Source organism: Ornithodoros turicata, chromosome 4, assembly GCF_037126465.1.
Source record: "Ornithodoros turicata isolate Travis chromosome 4, ASM3712646v1, whole genome shotgun sequence".
In the NCBI taxonomy this organism is placed as follows: domain Eukaryota; kingdom Metazoa; phylum Arthropoda; class Arachnida; order Ixodida; family Argasidae; genus Ornithodoros; species Ornithodoros turicata.
Window position 1 is genome coordinate 54,620,179 of NC_088204.1, and position 18,789 is coordinate 54,638,967.

The 18,789-nt window shown below is 44.9% G+C and overlaps 1 protein-coding gene across 1 annotated transcript in view; it reads right to left on the minus strand.

Annotated features, from left to right (window-relative positions):
* The window catches only part of LOC135391563 (myosin-I heavy chain-like), a 73,688-nt gene that overhangs the window by 17,749 nt on the left and 37,150 nt on the right, over positions 1-18,789 (minus strand). Inside the window, exons 12-19 of the mRNA XM_064621858.1 lie at positions 16,890-17,063; positions 14,911-15,011; positions 9,825-10,088; positions 5,935-6,046; positions 3,717-3,816; positions 3,555-3,661; positions 1,647-1,741; positions 1,293-1,412 (exon numbers count right to left, since the gene is read on the minus strand). Of these exons, the coding sequence (XP_064477928.1) occupies positions 1,293-1,412; positions 1,647-1,741; positions 3,555-3,661; positions 3,717-3,816; positions 5,935-6,046; positions 9,825-10,088; positions 14,911-15,011; positions 16,890-17,063 (1,073 nt within the window). The remainder of the gene's footprint in view (positions 1-1,292; positions 1,413-1,646; positions 1,742-3,554; positions 3,662-3,716; positions 3,817-5,934; positions 6,047-9,824; positions 10,089-14,910; positions 15,012-16,889; positions 17,064-18,789) is intronic.

An 18,789-nucleotide genomic window follows, 5' to 3' on the forward strand; every position in this document is an offset into this window, starting at 1 on the left:
TTTTTAAGATTCAATTATAGCAATAATTGCAACATATGTGAATGTTTATATGAGCACATAATAACAAAAGTGCGCTGACTACAGTTCACGTCGTGTGCTATGATAATCCACCATCACAGAACACAGCGAGCATTTAACTTACTTCGAATTGGCATCCTTCCTCGAATTTCAGCACATTTATTCGAAGTTTATTCGACGGCACAGCAGCAACGACTTTTGCATGGGTGATGTGCAGAATGCGTGAAACTACTTTGAGGAGAAGCAGCAACATGAAAGTGCCGGGGTCGAGAGAGGAACACTAACTTTTCCCGCAGCAGATTGTGTTCTGCTTAGCAGACATTTGGGTCATGTAGGCAGCACCAATGTGGCAAGCTGGTGAACTAAGCGTGGCACAGCTTTTTGTGCAGAGTTTTCAGGCATGTAGTAATACATGTCGGCCCAGATGTAACTATATTAACCGTGTGAGATTGTACAGAAAACAGTATATATGGCCTCCCATACAGTCGTTGAGCATTCTCGTTGGAGAGTTCATTGGTAGAAACATACAACAGCTGCACTGACGGCAGACCACGATAAAGCCGCAAGTTCAGCATGGCAGTTGAACCGTCCCGACAAAGTGTCTTAATGCTCTCCATCAACTGCAAAGAATGTGAGGATGTTGTGCAAAACTACATCTATGCATGTGTGTGAAGCCTGCATCTACTCGACATAATGCCAGACATCCTTGTTTCTCTTCATATTCAATGGTTTCACCTCACTGGTGGGATGGCATTGCTCTTTTCCTCATCAAAAAGATGCCTGACACAAGAGCTGTGGTAGCCACTCATGCTGCAGTGGCTGGTGCTGTGTGAAACAAGTCAGTAATGCTACTAGGGCATTACTCTATGAGCATTAAAGTAATGCTTTAGTCCATGACTCTAGAGCGTTACTAGAGTCATGGTGCGTTAAATGTGCACGAAAAAATGAAGCACCAACGTTTGAGTGCCACAGTTGGGGTGCATTATGTGTAGAGCCTGAAGTTTTGCCACCCGAATTTGCATGAATTAAGAGCACATGTTTGTTTATTTATTTAGCATACCCTCAGGGCATTTATTTCCTCGATTTTTGCTCCCTGAAAACTTCAGGCTCTAATTATGTGGGCGCATCAAAGTACAATACCATTTTAAAGCAGTGTGGTGCTTCAAAATGCTCCCAAAGCGTCAGTGAAACACCTCATTTCGAAGCCATGCGATGAAAGTACAATAACAGCACCTACATGGAAACATTATTGCTGTAGGAACTAAGTACAATACCTGGCATGAACAGGCTGCAGGGAAGGCCTGTGCCACCCACGCCACACAGCCTGGATGAGAGTTGCAGCTGCCTGCCGTCGCCTGCCCCGTAGCGCTTCTAGCTGTTGCCGAGCATTCTCACTGCAAGGACACATTAGAAAGGTTACCATAGGGATAACTTAGTGCATTGGCATGAGTGTTATCTATGGAGGGTTTTCTAAAGAGTGCTATGTAGCGCCCTCTGGGTGAAGTGACAAAATGCCTGTTGTTGCAGAGCATCAGAGGGTGCAAACGGGATTCCCCAGGAGTGTTCGGGAATCTACAGAATATTTACTGTTGGAACACTACAGATAACTGGCACTGTGGTTTACAAACCTCAAAAAGATGTGTCTCTTGCCCAGAGCCCAGCTGATAGCTGCACTCGAATGCTTCACATTCTCAATGGCTTGCTGGAAGTATTCCAAGATGAGCTACAAGTAACAAAAATTCCAAGTCATTACAACTATATAATAACTTCATAAGCTCTTTTATGATAATTCTAAACAGTTGTCATGAATTTCCCTGCTACAGATGAGGCTCTGAATAAAAATGTGGATGATGTTTGTGTATAGTATATCAAGAATTTAGTAAACTCCATATCACTGGAATGTCTGCAACAAAGCCTGTTGCTATCATCAATTTGCTTCACTGGGCAGAAATTTCTGGACATGAAGCCTTCAAAATCAGGACAAGCTGTCTCTACACAACACACAACTTGATGTGGAGGTATTTTTTACTTCACGCATCATTTACAAGCCTTAGTTGTAGCATCAGATATTGTATGCTTTCTCTCAAAATGACATATGCAGGGTGTCTGTAGAGGAGGCGGTGTCCCTCTACATGAGTTCCAACCGGCGATGATGGTATGCCACGGAGAGGCGATGACGATGGCCTATCTCCATGCGCCGCGCTGGGGGAACTCAGGAGGGGGTGCTCCAGGCGCCTGTCCATCCTCGTCATCGTCCACCAGCCACCGTATCATTACCCCCCCTCCCCCCTCAGAGGCGTCAATAAAACAGAAGATGTCCACGACTTCACTAGAGGAGGGCAGCGAGGGCGACTGTACTTGACATGCACGGTTGAACAGGGTGACGGCACAGCACAATTTGGGGACGCATTACAGCTGATGAGTCATCACGTTCCGGTAGTCCGAGAAGTGCGGGGAAAAGAGTGAGGCACTGACAAAGTGGTGGTCCTGGGGTGCCGCTACCGGCACGGGAGCCAAAGCTCTGAGAGTCCCAGGGGAGGAGAGAGTGAGACTGTGCAAGCCGTGGAGAGATGCCGAGATGCCGGCTGAAGCGTGCCGTGGCGTCGAGTGCCGCAACCTGCAGGTGAGCGCGAGGCTCAAGTGTCGCGGCCTGCAGCGAAGGAGCACCGGGGTGCGGTGAACTTCAGGCCGAAGTGATGGAGTCGTGCTTTGTAGGAGAGAGTCAGTATTGGTCGTTATGCAGCAGTCCGCTTGCCAAGCTCAGGAAGCCATTCGGGAAGAGGACGTTGAATGCAATGCACGGATGAGAGTCGTGGCAGTGTGTCCAGACAGGTGAGGTTGAGGTGAGGATACATGGAGAGCATGAGGCTCCATCAGTTGCCGTATCACAGAGCTACCATAACGGTCCATTGTAGCGTTGGGCAGGAAATGGAAGAGGGCTTCTAGGCTGCGTACCGTCGGTGCCGCCACTTTTTCGATAAATATTGTAATGATGATGGAAATGTACACACAGATTGGAATTTGCAATGAATAAGTTCACAAAGTCAGGGGTCCAATTTATTTTCAACTGAGTGCTGTTTACTGTAATGCTTTCACCATTTTAGTGCATGTTTAACAGAGACCTGACATTGTTTCAGTCGCTGAGCATCGTCCCCACGCTCATTTTAGCATGATTCCATCATTTCACACTCATACCCGCCTCCTGAAAGTTGGCTCGAACATCAGCATCCAGTTCAACAAGGAAAACCTAGGCTCCCCACGAGTGTTGTGGAAGCATCAACAATTCCCAGCATCCTGCGAAAGCTCCAGGCTTCCAGCAATCTTACGTACAGGTTAAAACCCCAAAGAACATGCATAAAAATAGGTTCTGGAGAATATTCCCCCACAGTATGCCACTATTTGATCTGGGAAATTAAGATTACAAAAGAAACCACTTCCATGGCAGATGCTATAGGGCAAATGGAGCGTGAGGAAATCAAATGCGGCAACACATCATGCTGAACACATTGAATAGACATATAGCAACGTAGTACTACCTTGCAGTCCGTGACGGCCTTGTCTTCAGTCCTCTTAAGTGACTTGAAAGGGGCAAGTAAGCGGTAGCGCACATTGAAGGCCTTGAAGCGCATTCGGTGAGGAAGGCCTGAAGGAGACAGTTTCTAGACAGAGCTTATTTTAAGTAATTCAACATGACTCACCTCCAGCCATGAGGTTGACAGTCTCCAGAACTTGAAGGGCTCTGAGCTGCTTCATCACCACCGTCCTTTCAAAATGACCAGGTTGCTCGTGCTTGTTTGCCTAAAACAGCATAAACCCTTCAAAAATGTGCTGCAGTCAAGGAAACCGTGAAGGCTCTCATCCTTAAAGGGGTTGCTACATTTCATCCCAAGTTGCCCCAGATAAACATGAAGGACAGTTATTTGCATCGATGTGAACCTGTATTCAAAGTTTCACAGCAAAGCGAGTAACACACACAAAAAAAATCGGCACCACAAATACTAAAGCCGAGGCGGCTCTGATGTCACTGCAGGAGTCTCTGCCAGTGAGACAACATAAGAGAGGCTTACGGCCTCCTGTGAGAACTGCCGTAGTGCTCACGAGGGTTCCGCACGGGCTGAGTCCTTGTTGTACTGGGCTGAGCCCGGTACAACAAGATACAGTAGAATCCCTTTGACACACTGTACAACTCTGTCACATGACCAACTCCTACTCGAGAGTTTGTTTTGGAACGCAGCCGTAGTGTTCCTGCCCTGTATTTCAGTCATGCAAGTTGAATTCATTATCTGATGAAGTGTATCTGGCTCTACCAACTGAGCTAAGCTAACACACCTTCTCAGTGACTTTCCAAGGGCGCGTCATCTCAAGGAAGAAACCAGCCTCTCTCTCTCACTCATCCTCCTTTCACTCTTACATTTTTGCTCACCCATACACACATTCATACGACAGGGATCGACGCAAGCGGCAACTATTGAACACGAGAGAACTGATTTTCTGAGGCTGGAACAACATAGAAAGGACAAATACACACAAAGCCTCAAATTGCCTAAGAAATTAACGATGAAAGATGAAAGTCACTGAAAAGGTTAGCCAGCTGTAGGACTCGAACCCACATCTTCTGGATTGTGTGATTGTGATTGCGATTCAGTGACTTTATTCTTACATACTGTAGTTAATTTCTTAGGCAATTTGAGGCTTTGTATGTATGTGTCCTTTCTATGTTGTTCTAGCCTCACAACATCAGTTCCCACACTGTATTAGTGTCACGCAAAACGTGTATTTGTCCCTCCTTCAAATGTCTCTGAATGTTTGTGTCTGTCCTCATTCTACTTGTCTCTGTATCCTTCCTGGAAGCCTTTACAACGTCCTTTTCCTCCACTTGGTCTTATGTGGTACGTTTGGATCGTGCCCCCTCTTTTTATTCTATTTAAGTCAGTCTGTAGTGTCAATTTTCTATGTATAGATATTCTCAGCTACCTATATAGCAAGTTATACAACTCACATACCTGAACACAACGTACTTGCCGAAACCGTGATATTTGCACCAAACGGCACCACTGCAGAACCGTACAGAAATATTGTGCCACAGATAACGAGCAAATTCCGCCACGTCCATAACCCATAAGCAGTTCTTTGAAAAGAGTGTCGGCTTCTGCTACCATGTTGAGAGTAACACCCCAGTCACACGGACACTTTCGATCCGCATTGAGCCAATGCTCATCGAGCTCAATGTGGATCCGGCACTGCTACACAGACACGTTCGAGTAGGATCGAACTCCGATCCTGCTTAACCCAATCCAGTTTGTTAAACGGGATTGAAATTCTCGAGATGAATTGAAGACCGTCATTGGCATCCTCGAACTCGGCAAATTTGTAGTAGTCAACAAAAACGTTACATTAATTTGCAAATGTTCCTATACAAGCCCATGGAATTTCACTGTTACGGTTTTAGTCTAGGTATGACGGGCGACTGCTTTTGCTAATTTGTTTAATCTCGACCACTCTCGACACCGTGCCCCCGTAAAGGCTTAGTAAACACCACAATGCGGAAGCGAATGCAGTTATTCTTGACTTTTTAGGAACATATTTGTCAATCCCAGTGTACTGCCTAGGGGCTGTTAGCGCCGCCTGTCGACGAGCCAACCTTACAATACGCATTGAGTTGGACCATGTTGCAGCACCGAACGCTCTTGAAAAATTCAATGCGGATCGGATTCAATCCACATTGAAACTGCTGTGTGACAGGGGTATAAGCCCTGCTGAGCAAAAATTCTGCTTGAGAGTTACCTACTAGTCACCTACTTGCCCGAGAGTTACCCAGGTTGAATAAAAAACATGCATCCTTACAGTATCAGAAATGCACTGAAACACAGCTGCATGTGTGTGCAGTTGCAGGAATAGTTGAATGTAGGTCCTTACCTTGATGCAGCGTACAAAGTGTGGCTTAGCATGCACCAAGGTTCGCAAAAGGTTGTCCAGGCGAGAATGAAAGTCCTGCGTCAATGTTGACACAGGTTCATCTCCATTTTGTCTGTAAATAAGCAACGGATACAAATGTGAAACAAATGGAAAATTCAGAGAAGATAACACTCTCTCAATATGCATTTCACTTGAGGATCCTTAATGATTGGCATTACTAATGGTGCATTCTATTGGCAAGGCTAGGGCAGAGTTTTGCCCTGGGAACAGAAAAAAAAAGCTGTTCCATTGGCAGAATTGGGTCAGGCACTGAATGTTCCATTGGTGGAGCAGGCACAAAACATTTGCTCCAAGGAGCAATAGTTTTTGACCCACATGATTTCCTTGGGGTAAAGCAAGCGGAACACGACAGAGGAGAGAAGATACGTAAGCCGGTCATGTTGGAGATTTTTTGTGTTTACTTTTGTCTCAAGTGTTGCACAGGCCGTCTAGGAATACGTACTATTCTGCGAGACTAGATTTCCTTTTTTTCTTATATTACACACGACTATAGTGTGTTAAGTGTGCTTGAAGAAAATGTATCTTATCAGACTGTATACTCAACTTCACGACCTCACAGTGCCATTCCATCGATGCTGCCAAATTGAGGGAAAGGTACGGTTGTTTCCTTATTTTCACTTTTGTAAGCCCAGAAGATAGCGGGTGTTTTTCTCTTTCCCAGCGATGTATGTGAAAGGCACTAACTCACAAGTTTAACACGAAACTGTCTTTGGTCTTCGAATACATATCACCAAATACCATTGGATCTTGCAAAAAGAAGTAAAAAGTACACAGTAAGGCTAAACTATATTCAGAATTTAATTATCCAATCAGGCAAGACGATACTACTATAGCAAAAAAAGGCTGGTGTACAAATAACAAGATGCAGCTTGCATAGTTAATGAGTAAGGCTCAGTCGCAGCAAAGGCTGCAGTTTTCACTGCTGCAGTTGAAATTACACAAAAAAGGCCCAGAGCATTGCTGCGCGCACACAGGGCATGCGGAAGTACTCTTCAAAAGGATATTCTTTTCAAAATTACGAGCCCATTAGAGTATCAGGTGCAGAAGGTAGGCACTGTGTGAGATACAGGATGGGATATTCAGGGATAGGTGAAGCATCGAGGCATGTCATTCATTTTGGTACTGTTATTGTAATACGTATGTTCGCTAAGCTTGTCACAACTGCATGTTCGACATTACTGCGGGAACCAGAAGTGAACTGTGTGTATCCCTTTCCTGCACAGTTGTGGTGACACTGTCAGATCACAATAATCTGCATTGCCTACTACCGCAGGCTCGAGCTCCAGAACTGCACATTCCGCCGGCACATTAGACATATCAAAGGGCCTGTGTAACAATGCGCATTTAAAAAAAATGCTTCCTTGTGTCAATCACGACAGCAAGAAGGACATCTACCACTGCTAAGCTTGCATCAGTATGAAGTTAAAATTTTGCGCTATTAAAGCACTGCAACCAGTCTACAGTAAAACACAAATACAGTAGAGCCCATTTATAACGATACTGACGGGAACGCGAAATCTGATCGTTATATCAGAACATCGTTAAAAATGAGCTTTCGAGAAATTGCCGCTCGGGTTAGCGTAAACGAAGTAGGTCGCCACAAGTAGAACGCCGCTGAACATGCGCGTTTGTTGTGAGCGCAAAAGCATTTTATCTAGCTCTACATTGACGCAGCTGTGTGTCGAAAGCTTTTGATAACATAACCACCGATATTGTGTGAGGTGCCGCACCTTTTGAGATCGATGACCTCCTCCATTGCTCATCATCCAATGCCGTAGTCATCACCATTCTCACGATCGGGACTGCGTGGTCCATCAGAATGCATCTCCGCCACGGGTAATCCATCGACACGTGTTTGGGTAGCAACACGCTGTCTGCCAATATACGTTTTCGAAAGACGTGGTACTTTACAACGCGGTTTTGCACCGGTACAGAACCCATAGAGCGCATGCAACTTCGGGTCGAGCCACGCATCCTTCCTCGCCAAACAGCGTCTTGCAACCGCGGACGCCATTGTAGCAAGCACGTGGCAAAACAAGAAAAAAGCTTGAAGACGAGAGAACGATGTGGAGAGGGAACAACATTCTCCACTTCGTGCGACCCCCTTCCGCCCCTTCGAAGTCACGTGCCTTGCAACACACGCATCTAATCCCACATCGAATAAACGCACTGCGTTCTCACTTTAGCGCACACGGAGGCCAAGGCCCTCGAAAATGCCAATGAAATTTGTTTTCAGTGAAATAGTGCAATCTTGCTTTCAAATTTTTACGCGTTTTACCAGCCGCTGGGAGAATTCCGATCGCTATATGCGAGCAAGCACCTTCGCGGCGATCGTTATATCAGTGTTTTGTTTACATGTAGTTCAATGGGAGAGCTGACGGGAACCAGCAATTCAATCGCAATGTCGGAGTTCTCGTTCTATCGAAGATCATAATCAACGGGCTCGACTGTAATATGTTTGAAATATATGATTTATTTGCACAAGGTATGCGCTCCTGTAATTAACGCAGCCCCAACTTCGGCGACTCAATGTTACTTTATTTCTCCCACCATATTTAACGCAACACAACTCTAGCAGCACTGCCAGCTCGTATCGTCCAAAACCCCAATGCCACAGGTAGGAAAGGAGCGGATCCCAATGTAGCAAGTCATGGTATCTTCCACTACAGTCGCCAACTGAGAATTCGGACTGCAAAAACTCACTTCCCAATTTTCAGGACAAAAGTGTTGGTACACCATCGAACGCCCCACACAACAAATGTATTTCCGCATTAATAATTTTAACCGTTCCTCGGAAGACTTGCTCGATTACTCGTACCTGCATTGTTTCGGAGATTTACCGTCTCTCAAGCACGATAAATACAGCAGAAAAACACACTCTGCACGCAATATTTCATGCTGCTTTTACGATACGATGGAACGAAGGCCTTCGCCATTCCTGACATGACAAATGCGTAGAAGGGTAGCGCGTGCACGTGCACGAAGCTTATTTGCACGCTACCAAAACTGAACGTTGCGCTTCAGGTGTATTGCAAGAACTTATATTTTAACACGCATGTTCTTAGACTTTGAGTATCGGAAATACTAAAGCACCTACCTCAACTTAAAGTGAGGATGTCGATCATGTTACTACAACAGACGTGTTTGGTAGAGGAGAAAATGCAAATTCATCTGACAATCGAGACTAACGTCTCTGTTTGACACTGCTGTAGTGTTTGTGTCAATGTCGCCTTTGGCTCTGACAACCTAAGAGAAAATGTAAAAACGAAGGCAGCAGCGAGGATGTTGTTGATGCACCCTCGTCCACAGGGGGCACCACACTGATGATGCACTCGCTAAAATTTGCCTCGATACAGTGCTGTAAAGTCTTTAGAAATAAGTAGATTGATGCCATACACTAAAAATTCAGGCTGCTCTATAATTCGAGTCGATTTGGTGGCTTTTAGAAGTCCGAAAAATCAGTTGGCGACTGTATTATAGAAAAGCTCCAAGACAATTGAAATTTCTGCTGTGCTCGACAGAATGCACAGTGACCTCATATAGAAAGGTGGGGATTCAAGTGACAAGAAAATGCATGTTGACACTCTCACATTTTGGAACAAAATTGTAGTTTGGAACCTGCAGTTTTGATTTTTTCATTGCAGAAGTAATGCATTCCCTTTGTTGTTCTCTACATTTCTTGGTTAAAAAGTGGACTACTTATGCGATAAATTTGCTACTACATATATGGCCAAACATTAACCAGCCCCTGTGCTCAGAAGTAATAATAATAATAATAATTGGGGGTTTACGTCGCGAGACTGTGCTCAGAAGTAAAGAGTATCACTTACAGTTGGGTGTGTGGAGCAGGAGAGACCCTGAATGACACCCCTCGTGGCACAGTGGCCCCTTCTGCGAACAGAGCTTTAAGTTCACTTCCAAAAAGATGCGTGGCAAAGCCAAATGTACAGGTGGTCTTATGGAAGACAGAAACAATATCATCTGGCACAACGTCCCGATTGGTCTCCAAGAAATGGCTTGTGTCATATATTACACTTCCTGCATAGTGTCGAATACCAAATGTTCTCCCATCTGGAGGCTTCGGGTCAAAGAACCTATAAAAGATCAATACTGTATGAAAATCTTGCAATGTGGGACAATGTGGGACCTCATGGTAGCTTTCTTAGAAACTCAATTATTGGTAGAATATATAACCTAGGTGCGTCTTTCTAGAAAAGGTAATTCGGGTTTTTTAGGGGTGTGCGAATAGTAAATTTTTCGAATACAAATCGAACACAAATAATTGGGGCTGAATACAAATCAAATATCGAATCGTCGGCATAGAGGATGTGGATATGCACACAGTACAGTAGTAGAGAAGAGCACTTATGAACAATTTTATTTTTCTTTACTGAAAGGCTGGCATAACATAAGCAAAGAATGTAATGTGTAATGTATGTAGTGTCTAGTAAGTGACAGAACCCCCGCTATGGCGCTCAAACTTGGAAGGTTCACCCTCACGCAAAGACTAGATAAAGTACAAGACCAGAGGAGGTAGAGGTTGCAGTTTCACAAGTTATTATGCAAGGAGACAAGTCGTTCCACATGGTCAGGTAACAGACGTTCCCTCCGCGCGCATACCACAGACCTAGCTGAAGAGAATGCCCTCTCACCAGACGTAAGCTAGCTGGGATTGCAAGGTAACAGTAGCAAAGTTTTGCAAGGTTGGGACCCAGTGGGAATTTGCAGACTACCAATGATTGGTCGATCGTAGGCAGTTGATCAGCAAACGACTTCATTGGCAAAGAATGCCTGAAACAAGTGTGGGCCAATGTCACTAACAAAGCATGTTGGCCAACAGACGCTGGCCCCACAGCACACCCTGACACCTTGTTGACGTGTCGTTAAAGCCGCGGCATACATGGTCTGGCCAACATTGGGTGGTCGTCACGAAGAGATTCACCAAAAAGAACGCACAGCCGCCCTTTTATATCAGCCGCTGTATATAAGTGTGCGAGGTTCAGTGTACATGTATGTGTTGCCTGCAATAAATATCTGCCATTTTATTCCGTCCTGTTCCTTTTAATAACTTTACCTGCTCCGAATTCATGCCAATCTTGTTTTTCCCATTGGCGATACCTGTATTCACCAGTTGTCTGCCACCAGTGACAAGGTTTAAGGCTTCAAGTACCGTTTTAGCAGCACATCATTTCATGTTTCAATTTCTTCCTCTGGTTCAGTAATCATTTCGTCTACAGCCGACTTTGCTAGGGTGTCAAATGCGTTTCATACCGTGCCGAGGTGGCCGCCAAATTGTTTGTTCCTCCAGTATGAGTCGCTTTAGCCACTTGAGTTTCTGTATGTCTTTCTTGAAAATGGTTGACTTGAACCGCGAATCCAAGAACATTGCGAGGCGTCCCTCTTTATCCTCCTCATAAACTGAGAGCCTTGCTCTGATACACCTTGCAAAATTCGTAGAGAACCTGCATGTATCACTCATATTGTCAAGATAGCACAGGATGCCAAAAATCATGGGTACCTCAGACGACAGTGATGGGTATTGCTCTGTGCTTGCAGCCTCTGTGGCATCTAACAAAGGCTTCAGTGCTTCCACCAGCTCTGGAGCACGTTTCCATTCAGATGCAGTGAAACCGTCGATGGCACTATTAGAGGTAGCAAGCTCAACAGTGATTGCCTCCCTCAGTTCGAGCAGGCGAGACAACATAAGATACTGGCTGTTCCACTTTGTCACAACATCTTGTACTAGCCTAAGCACCACTTTGATATTCATCGAGCTGTTTCTGAGCTGACCAACTGTGCTTGGCGCATCCTACAATGTGTCTTGCCCACTCGCAGAGTTGATCGACAGCCGGCGTGCACGTTCACACGTTCACACGTCACTGATAGCAAGTTGAAGAGTGTGCACAAAACACGCCCTTTCGCGCCAGGGAATGTTCCGGCCGTTGTCCGTAACAATAAACTTGTTGCATGCCTCTGGAATCTCCCACTCCATACACATTTCTTGTAATGCAGCTGCGATGTTGCCAGCACTGTGAGTTCCAGACATGGGACGGGTAGTTAGCGTGAAGCATTCCATCTGAAAGTTTCACATGAGCAGGTGGCAGGCGAAGCTCACGTAACTCTCGTTAATGTGCGACTTCCACATGTCGCTGGTAAACGCAATGCTCACGTGACCGCCCTCCAAGGCTTTCCTGAGTTCAGACCTTACCTTGTTTCGGGTATCATCATAGAGCCGCGCCAACATATTTCGAGACAGCCTCTGACATTAGTTCCTTGAGTCCCCAGTCTTCCACGATACTGTATGGGTGACCATCAAGGGCCATCGTTGCTGTAAGCGTGCCATCAAGAGTATGTTTCTTCTTCATCGGCAGAGGCTTCGCCCCACGGAAGTAAGTCTTTGATCGTGGGCTGATCTTTCTCGCGTGCATTGGCATTGGTCCCTTGTTCATACTTAGAGCCAGAAGTTTTCGGGAAATATTTTTTTCTAAATTCGGGGGGTAAAAATCGGGTAAATGAACATGTGCACTAAATTCATGCGAATTCGGGTGAAAAAACTTCCATTACGCTAAAATCGGGGAGAAATCGGGCTCAGTTATTCAAACTAACTGTAGCGGTTTGGTACAAACGGTGATGTAACTGCATTTTTCTGCCAAACAAGTACGTTGGTACATTCCTACAGACATCCCAGAGAGGGCAACTTGCCTGGTAAAAATCGGGTTTCACCCTAAAGAGGCAACCTTCAATTCAGGGTGCAAATTCGGGGAAGAATCAGGTAAAACCCTAAAACTTCAGGCTCTATTCAAACTCCCTCAGAAGGGCAGGATGACGCTGAAGGTGGTTCATGAGATGTGTTGTTGTGCCTGTCAATGTTTGAAATCCGAACTTGCATGCGTCACATTGTGCCAATTACCACGTAGATCTCCGAAAGTACCTCCAAATTCTACTGCGTTCTTTGCGTTTGATAAGTGTCCCCACAGCGTCCCGTTGCGCTACACGGGGCTCAACGTTGTCCTCGGTGTCGGAGTGATACGACACGTCTTGAACGGCAAGCGAAACCGCGTTTACCACACCATGGCAAACGACGACATGTTCAGCGCGGGAAAGAGGGGAGAGATAGTCATGCTGCCATGCCAGTGCCGGAATGTTGATGGCAATTCGCTCGAAACAAAAATGAACCTATGTAGAAACTGAAACTGCCGAATATTTGGTTCCATTTTTTACCTCCGGGACGTCTGAAAACAGTTTCGAATATTTGAAAATTATCGAATACCTATTTCTGAAATTGAGTATGAACAATTCAAATTTGTTATCGAACTCTTATTTAAAATTTCGAATATCTGCACACCCCTAGTTTTTTGTACATAAGGAATGTCAACGTAACAAGTTCCTCAACGCAGCAAAGTTTTTTGGATGACCTATGCTTCTTCCCACTGACGTGCAATCAGGGTGTCTACCAAATTGTAGCCTTCAAAATCCCTGACTATTTCAAGCGAATTCCCCGACAGAAACAAAAGGGAACTTGATGCCTGCTCCTACGTTCTGATACAGATCCCTCATAAAATATTATTAAGTATTAGTGAGGCTATCCTACTTTTCTGCCTCAGAGCTTATCTTACTGGCGAACTGCTACTCGTGGGAACGTTGATGCGGCATTGCCGCTCAACCACCGGTCGGCACTCGCAATCCGCTGCGCATCATCACGGCACCTGTCTGTGACTTTCCCTGACTTCAGCTGCTTTTTGGCCAAATTCCCTGGCAATCCCCTGACTTTTCAAGTCACATCAAAATTCCCCGACAATTCCCCGTTTTCCAGGTTGGTAGACACCCTGAGTGTATTTACAGTGGGCGGCACGTAAATATCCATCCGAAGCAAAATATGCTTTCACAAGAAATGTACGATTATCATGGAAACTAGGGGTGTGCGAATATTCGAGTTCTCGAATTCGAATCGAATATCAAACGCTCGAACTATTCAATTCGCGAATCGAATATCCAATATTCGATTTTTCGAATATTCGACTATTCCACGAATTTTGAACGACACAACCCGAAAGTGGGCTTCACCTTATGCTCCCGTGCATGAGGTGAAGCCTCCTTTACGAAATTGCCCATGCTGCAGGACCAACACAGGCAGGACAGTGTTTAGTTTAAGATAAAGTTATCCAAAGTTAGTTTTGTAGACATCGTCTGTGGAAGGGGTGGCGTCCCTCCCATATGCAGTTTAGCGGTACCGACGGGGCGATGTCTGTGAGGTCGCCTTTAAAAAGTTAGGACTCTCGAATAATGACTACAGCCCACCAACAAGAAGGGTGCCCTAAAGATGTCCTTTACGTTTAAAATTTCAGTAGTGCAACTCCCTAGGGCGAGTGCAAAGAAACTAAAGGGTGTTCATGGCAAAGCTGAGGCAGGATGCCAATGGCCTGTGCTTTCACAAACACTGGTCTTTGTTTCACAAATGGCCTGTGCTTGTCTGAAACAATTACAGCCTCATCTGTATAACATGCTACTACCTGACATAAAATTTTGAAATGAAGGTAACCACTCCAGTAGCCCAGTAAGTTGTAGGCTTACCTGAAAAGCAGGAAGCACTCTCATGTAAAATTAAAGAGTAGGGGCTTTAAACAGAAGAATTGCATGTCTATCTTGTGACAGTTAATGCCAGAAAAATTACAGTAAAGCCATGGGCTACAAAATGGAAACTTTTAGTGCAAAAGTCACATATCGTAAATTTTGCGCGAATATTCGATATTCGATTCGGTATTCGGAATTTTTTCTGCCATTCTATTCGATATTCGATTCGACTTAAAATATTCGGATTCGCACACCCCTAATGGAAACTCATTAAAACGCACACTCAGAATTCCCAGCAATGGAAGATTGTTCCCCCTTGGAAGAGCTCTAAGGGTTTCCACATACCTGGGACTAGTTTTGTGTTGTAGGCGAACTTTCTGGACATAAGACTCTGGAGTTCCACGCAGCGAGCATTCAACGTCCACCATACTCAGGAGACCAGTTCTCTGTGGAAGGCAGTGGCAATGAAAACATCATCAACATGAGAAAGAAGATGTAAACAATAAAGAATATGTACATTGAAACAAACTAATTACAGCCAACCATCGTTAATATGACCACCACCGTTCCCGCAGATTTTGGTCATAAATCGTATTGTCATACTAACGAGAAACGTGCTCTCCTCTGACCGGACAGACCACTATGGAAAGCCAAAAGGCAAAATAACACGAGGACAAAACCCTACGCAAGCAAGCATGATTATTTATTTCTTGAAGTAGTCTGTTACCAATGTCTCTTTGTGCAACTATCAATAACCCAGCAGTTAATTCAGTCTGCTTCCGCTTCATTCCGGTCATTCTAACTTCTACGAAAGCAGCAGCACAGTGTGACCTGGCCCCGATGTCACTTCCCTTTTAAGCACTTCAGCAGTCCGAAATGTGCTACGAGTAATCCCGAAGTCCGAAAATTGGGAGCCATGCGTGACCTTGGCGTCCTAGATTAGCTGTAGTGGGTACCTGTGATTCAGAGTCGCTTAGTGACCCTGCAGTGTGACCCCCTTTCTCGGGCTGCTCCGACGAATTTGTGAAACGGTCATAATAACGAGAAACGAGAAAAACACATGTGTTTGACCATTCCTTTGACAAAAATCTCTGTCATTGTCGGATAAGCGGATTGTCATACTAATGAGGTGGATTTACATGGCGATGAAGCGGTTTCCAAGGACAATGGTCATAAAGCGAACGTGTCAGATTATCGGGGGTCATACTAACGAGGGCTCACTGTACTCCAAAAAATAACGAACTGTCAAAACAGTCTTTTTTTTTTTTTCCAAAGGTTCAAGACTGGTAAGGCAGGGTTCCTGCAAGCATCCGAAGTAAAGTTTAAAAGTTTGGAACTTTATTTAATTAATGAGCGTATGCAAATGAGCTGTTCACTGCTCAGTTTTTGGCCGATGTCTCGGGGATGTTTACAAAGAAAGAAAGTGATCCAATAGCATCAGCCGTTTCTGAATTATTCAGCTGGGGGATTTTTCCTGAAACACCCGGTAGAAGGAGGATGACCACAATGTTCAGTTGTACCCCCTCCATGTGCTGTATACAGTCGCCGACCGATTTTTCGGACATTCTCGATTATTCGGACTCGTTCGCGGAACGGCGGCAGGTCCCATAGAGTTAATGTATAAGAACGTCCAAAATTTCAGACGCAGTGCAGCTCCGTCGCTCGATGTTTCGGACTCTGTTTGCCCAACCCGCGAATTTCTCTCTTGGGGTGACGGAAAGTATTGGTATCATCCGAAATTCGTATCAAAGGAAATCACCAACTAAAATATTGAGGCAAAAAGTAGGCAGTGATGATTGTTCATTTGCCATTCCTCTGAGTAGAAGAGGTCTGTCGTAGCGCTTTTGCGTCGTTGTTTTTGGCCAACGGCAGAGCACGTGCTGTCCGCCCGCGAGTCGCGCGACAGCGCTGTCAAGCGAGCTTCACCTAAAGCATGCGTGCGTTAAGTGAAGACGCCTTGCGGACCTGATGACGGCGGTGCCTCTGACAGTGTACATTGACAAAATGTCGCTTCGGGAAATAGAAGCTGATGTTATCAGGCAGAGCTAGAAACGCGTTAGGAAAGCATCGACAATTTTTTCCAGCCTACTAGGGCTTAGTAAAGTTTATTTTGAAGCGAAATTCGTTTTTCGAGTCCCCGCAGATCCCCGCAGAGTCCGAAAAATCAGACGCCGACTGTATTTGAAATGTGATTGATAGGTAAGTATGCAAGTTACCAGCAACCAGAAGGTAACAAGATGTATATCTTGTATGGAGGTAGCTCCCTCCAGTTCAGCTAGTACACTGCTAAGTGTTGTTGGCAGAGAGAAAGAGGACAAACCCACCAATGAAGAGATGAGATCGATGCAGGGTACGTTGTCGGCATAGTCTACTTCCAGGTCAGTGAAAACCCCTTCCTCTCGACAAGCCTCTAAGCTGCTCTTGAAAACGTGGGTGTTATAAAAGTGCTGCATCGTCTCCGCACACAGGTTGATGCACAACTGCTCCAGTTGGCTCGGCTGAAAGAAGCAGTAATTAAAAAGATTTACTCCGAAATATGACACACTTTGAACAAAGTTGACAAAACATTAGTACAGTTGCCAACCACTTTTTCCAAGCAACAAAATCAGTTCGAATTATCGAGCAATCCAAAGTTTGGGTGAACTGCCTAAATCCACTTTATTTCAAAACAGTTTAACTCAGAACATTCAAAGTGTTGAAACAACATCTTTGTGTGTCTGTTTCGCAATGCAAACATGCACCGTGGCAAATTTCGGTGAGTGTAGTACCATCCTGGAATGCATTCATCAGTGGAGTCACTGCAACAAGCATTGCCACTGTGGATGGGAGTGCATCAACGACATCCTCATTACTGCTGTCATTTTCACCTCTTTTTCTTAAGTTGATGCTGAAGATAACGTTGATGCCAACACTGCTAAAGTGTCAAACAGCGATGCCACGTTAGCCTCGATCGGCGATAAATTCTGCATCTTTTTCGGAGTCTGAATTATCAACTGGCAACCGTAGTGCAGAAACACTGGAGCACTGACATATTGAAACATATCATATTTTGCTATGCAAAACTACTAAATCACATGCAACTCAATGCGAAGTTGATTTTTTGCATTACTATAGGAGAAAGTTTACAACTGTGTTCCGACAGATGCACCAAGACATGGCAAGTAAGACACAGTGAAATGCTTTAATGATTAAACGCATCATGTGTGAGCATAATGTCACAGTGTTGCCATGCTTTTGCTGCACCACTTATGCGTCCTCAACATCAAAGACACTGATGAGAGCGAGCAGAAATATTTAACCCGCTGATGCAGATCGCAGCGGAACGCCACCAAAATCACTGCAGCGAAATGCAAAAACTAGTTTGTCATTGGGATCGATTGTTGACGAATAAGCCCAGAATGCGGAGTGCTAGAGAGATTGCACACGGCCATCTAGAGCTCGTAAAGTGCGGCAAGAAAGCAGGTGAGCTAGGGATAATTGAACTTCATAATGAACCCTGAGACTGGGGAAATAACACACAATACAACTTCTTTTTTTTTTTTCAAACTTTTTTCGTTCGGATCGCTTAACCCCTTTCACTGCTCAACCATTGCCATGTAAGAAACACGAGTCTCCTTTTCTTCCCCGTCAAAAGGCGGTTGTCTATGAGGTCCCGGCCTGCGGGTTTTGCTATGTGGGTCAGACTTCTAGGTGCATAAATGACTGCTTACAGGGGTACTTCGGAACGATTGGTGAAAAAATTGCTGCACATCGTAGTTGGTGCATAACATCCACAGTATAAATGCCATCAACTTTGTTTCTTTCTCGTGTGACAAATTATGCCTCAAATAAGCGAGCAATCAAACCGAAACAGGAATGTGGAGAGGAGTCTCAAAAACTTTCCCTTCCGAAAACCAACACGTTACGTCACCCTGCATGGAGCAGACAAGCATACCACGCTGGTCGTAGTCGCAGCGTTACTTTCCAGGTAGAAAACAATGGACGAAGATTGGGGATCAGATCACTCATACACAGATAGAAAGAAACAACGGTTATCTGCTTCCCTGGGAGCCAGAGAACAGCGTAGGAATGGTATGACTAATGCACGGTGACGTCTGCCGAGCAGAGAAAGGAAGAAGTAGTACTTCCCTCGCCATTCGGAGCCAGGCTTTTTCAAATATCAAAAGTCGTTTTTATGATTCCACCATCGTTTTCAAGTGAGATATTTCACAACTGTGTTCAGTT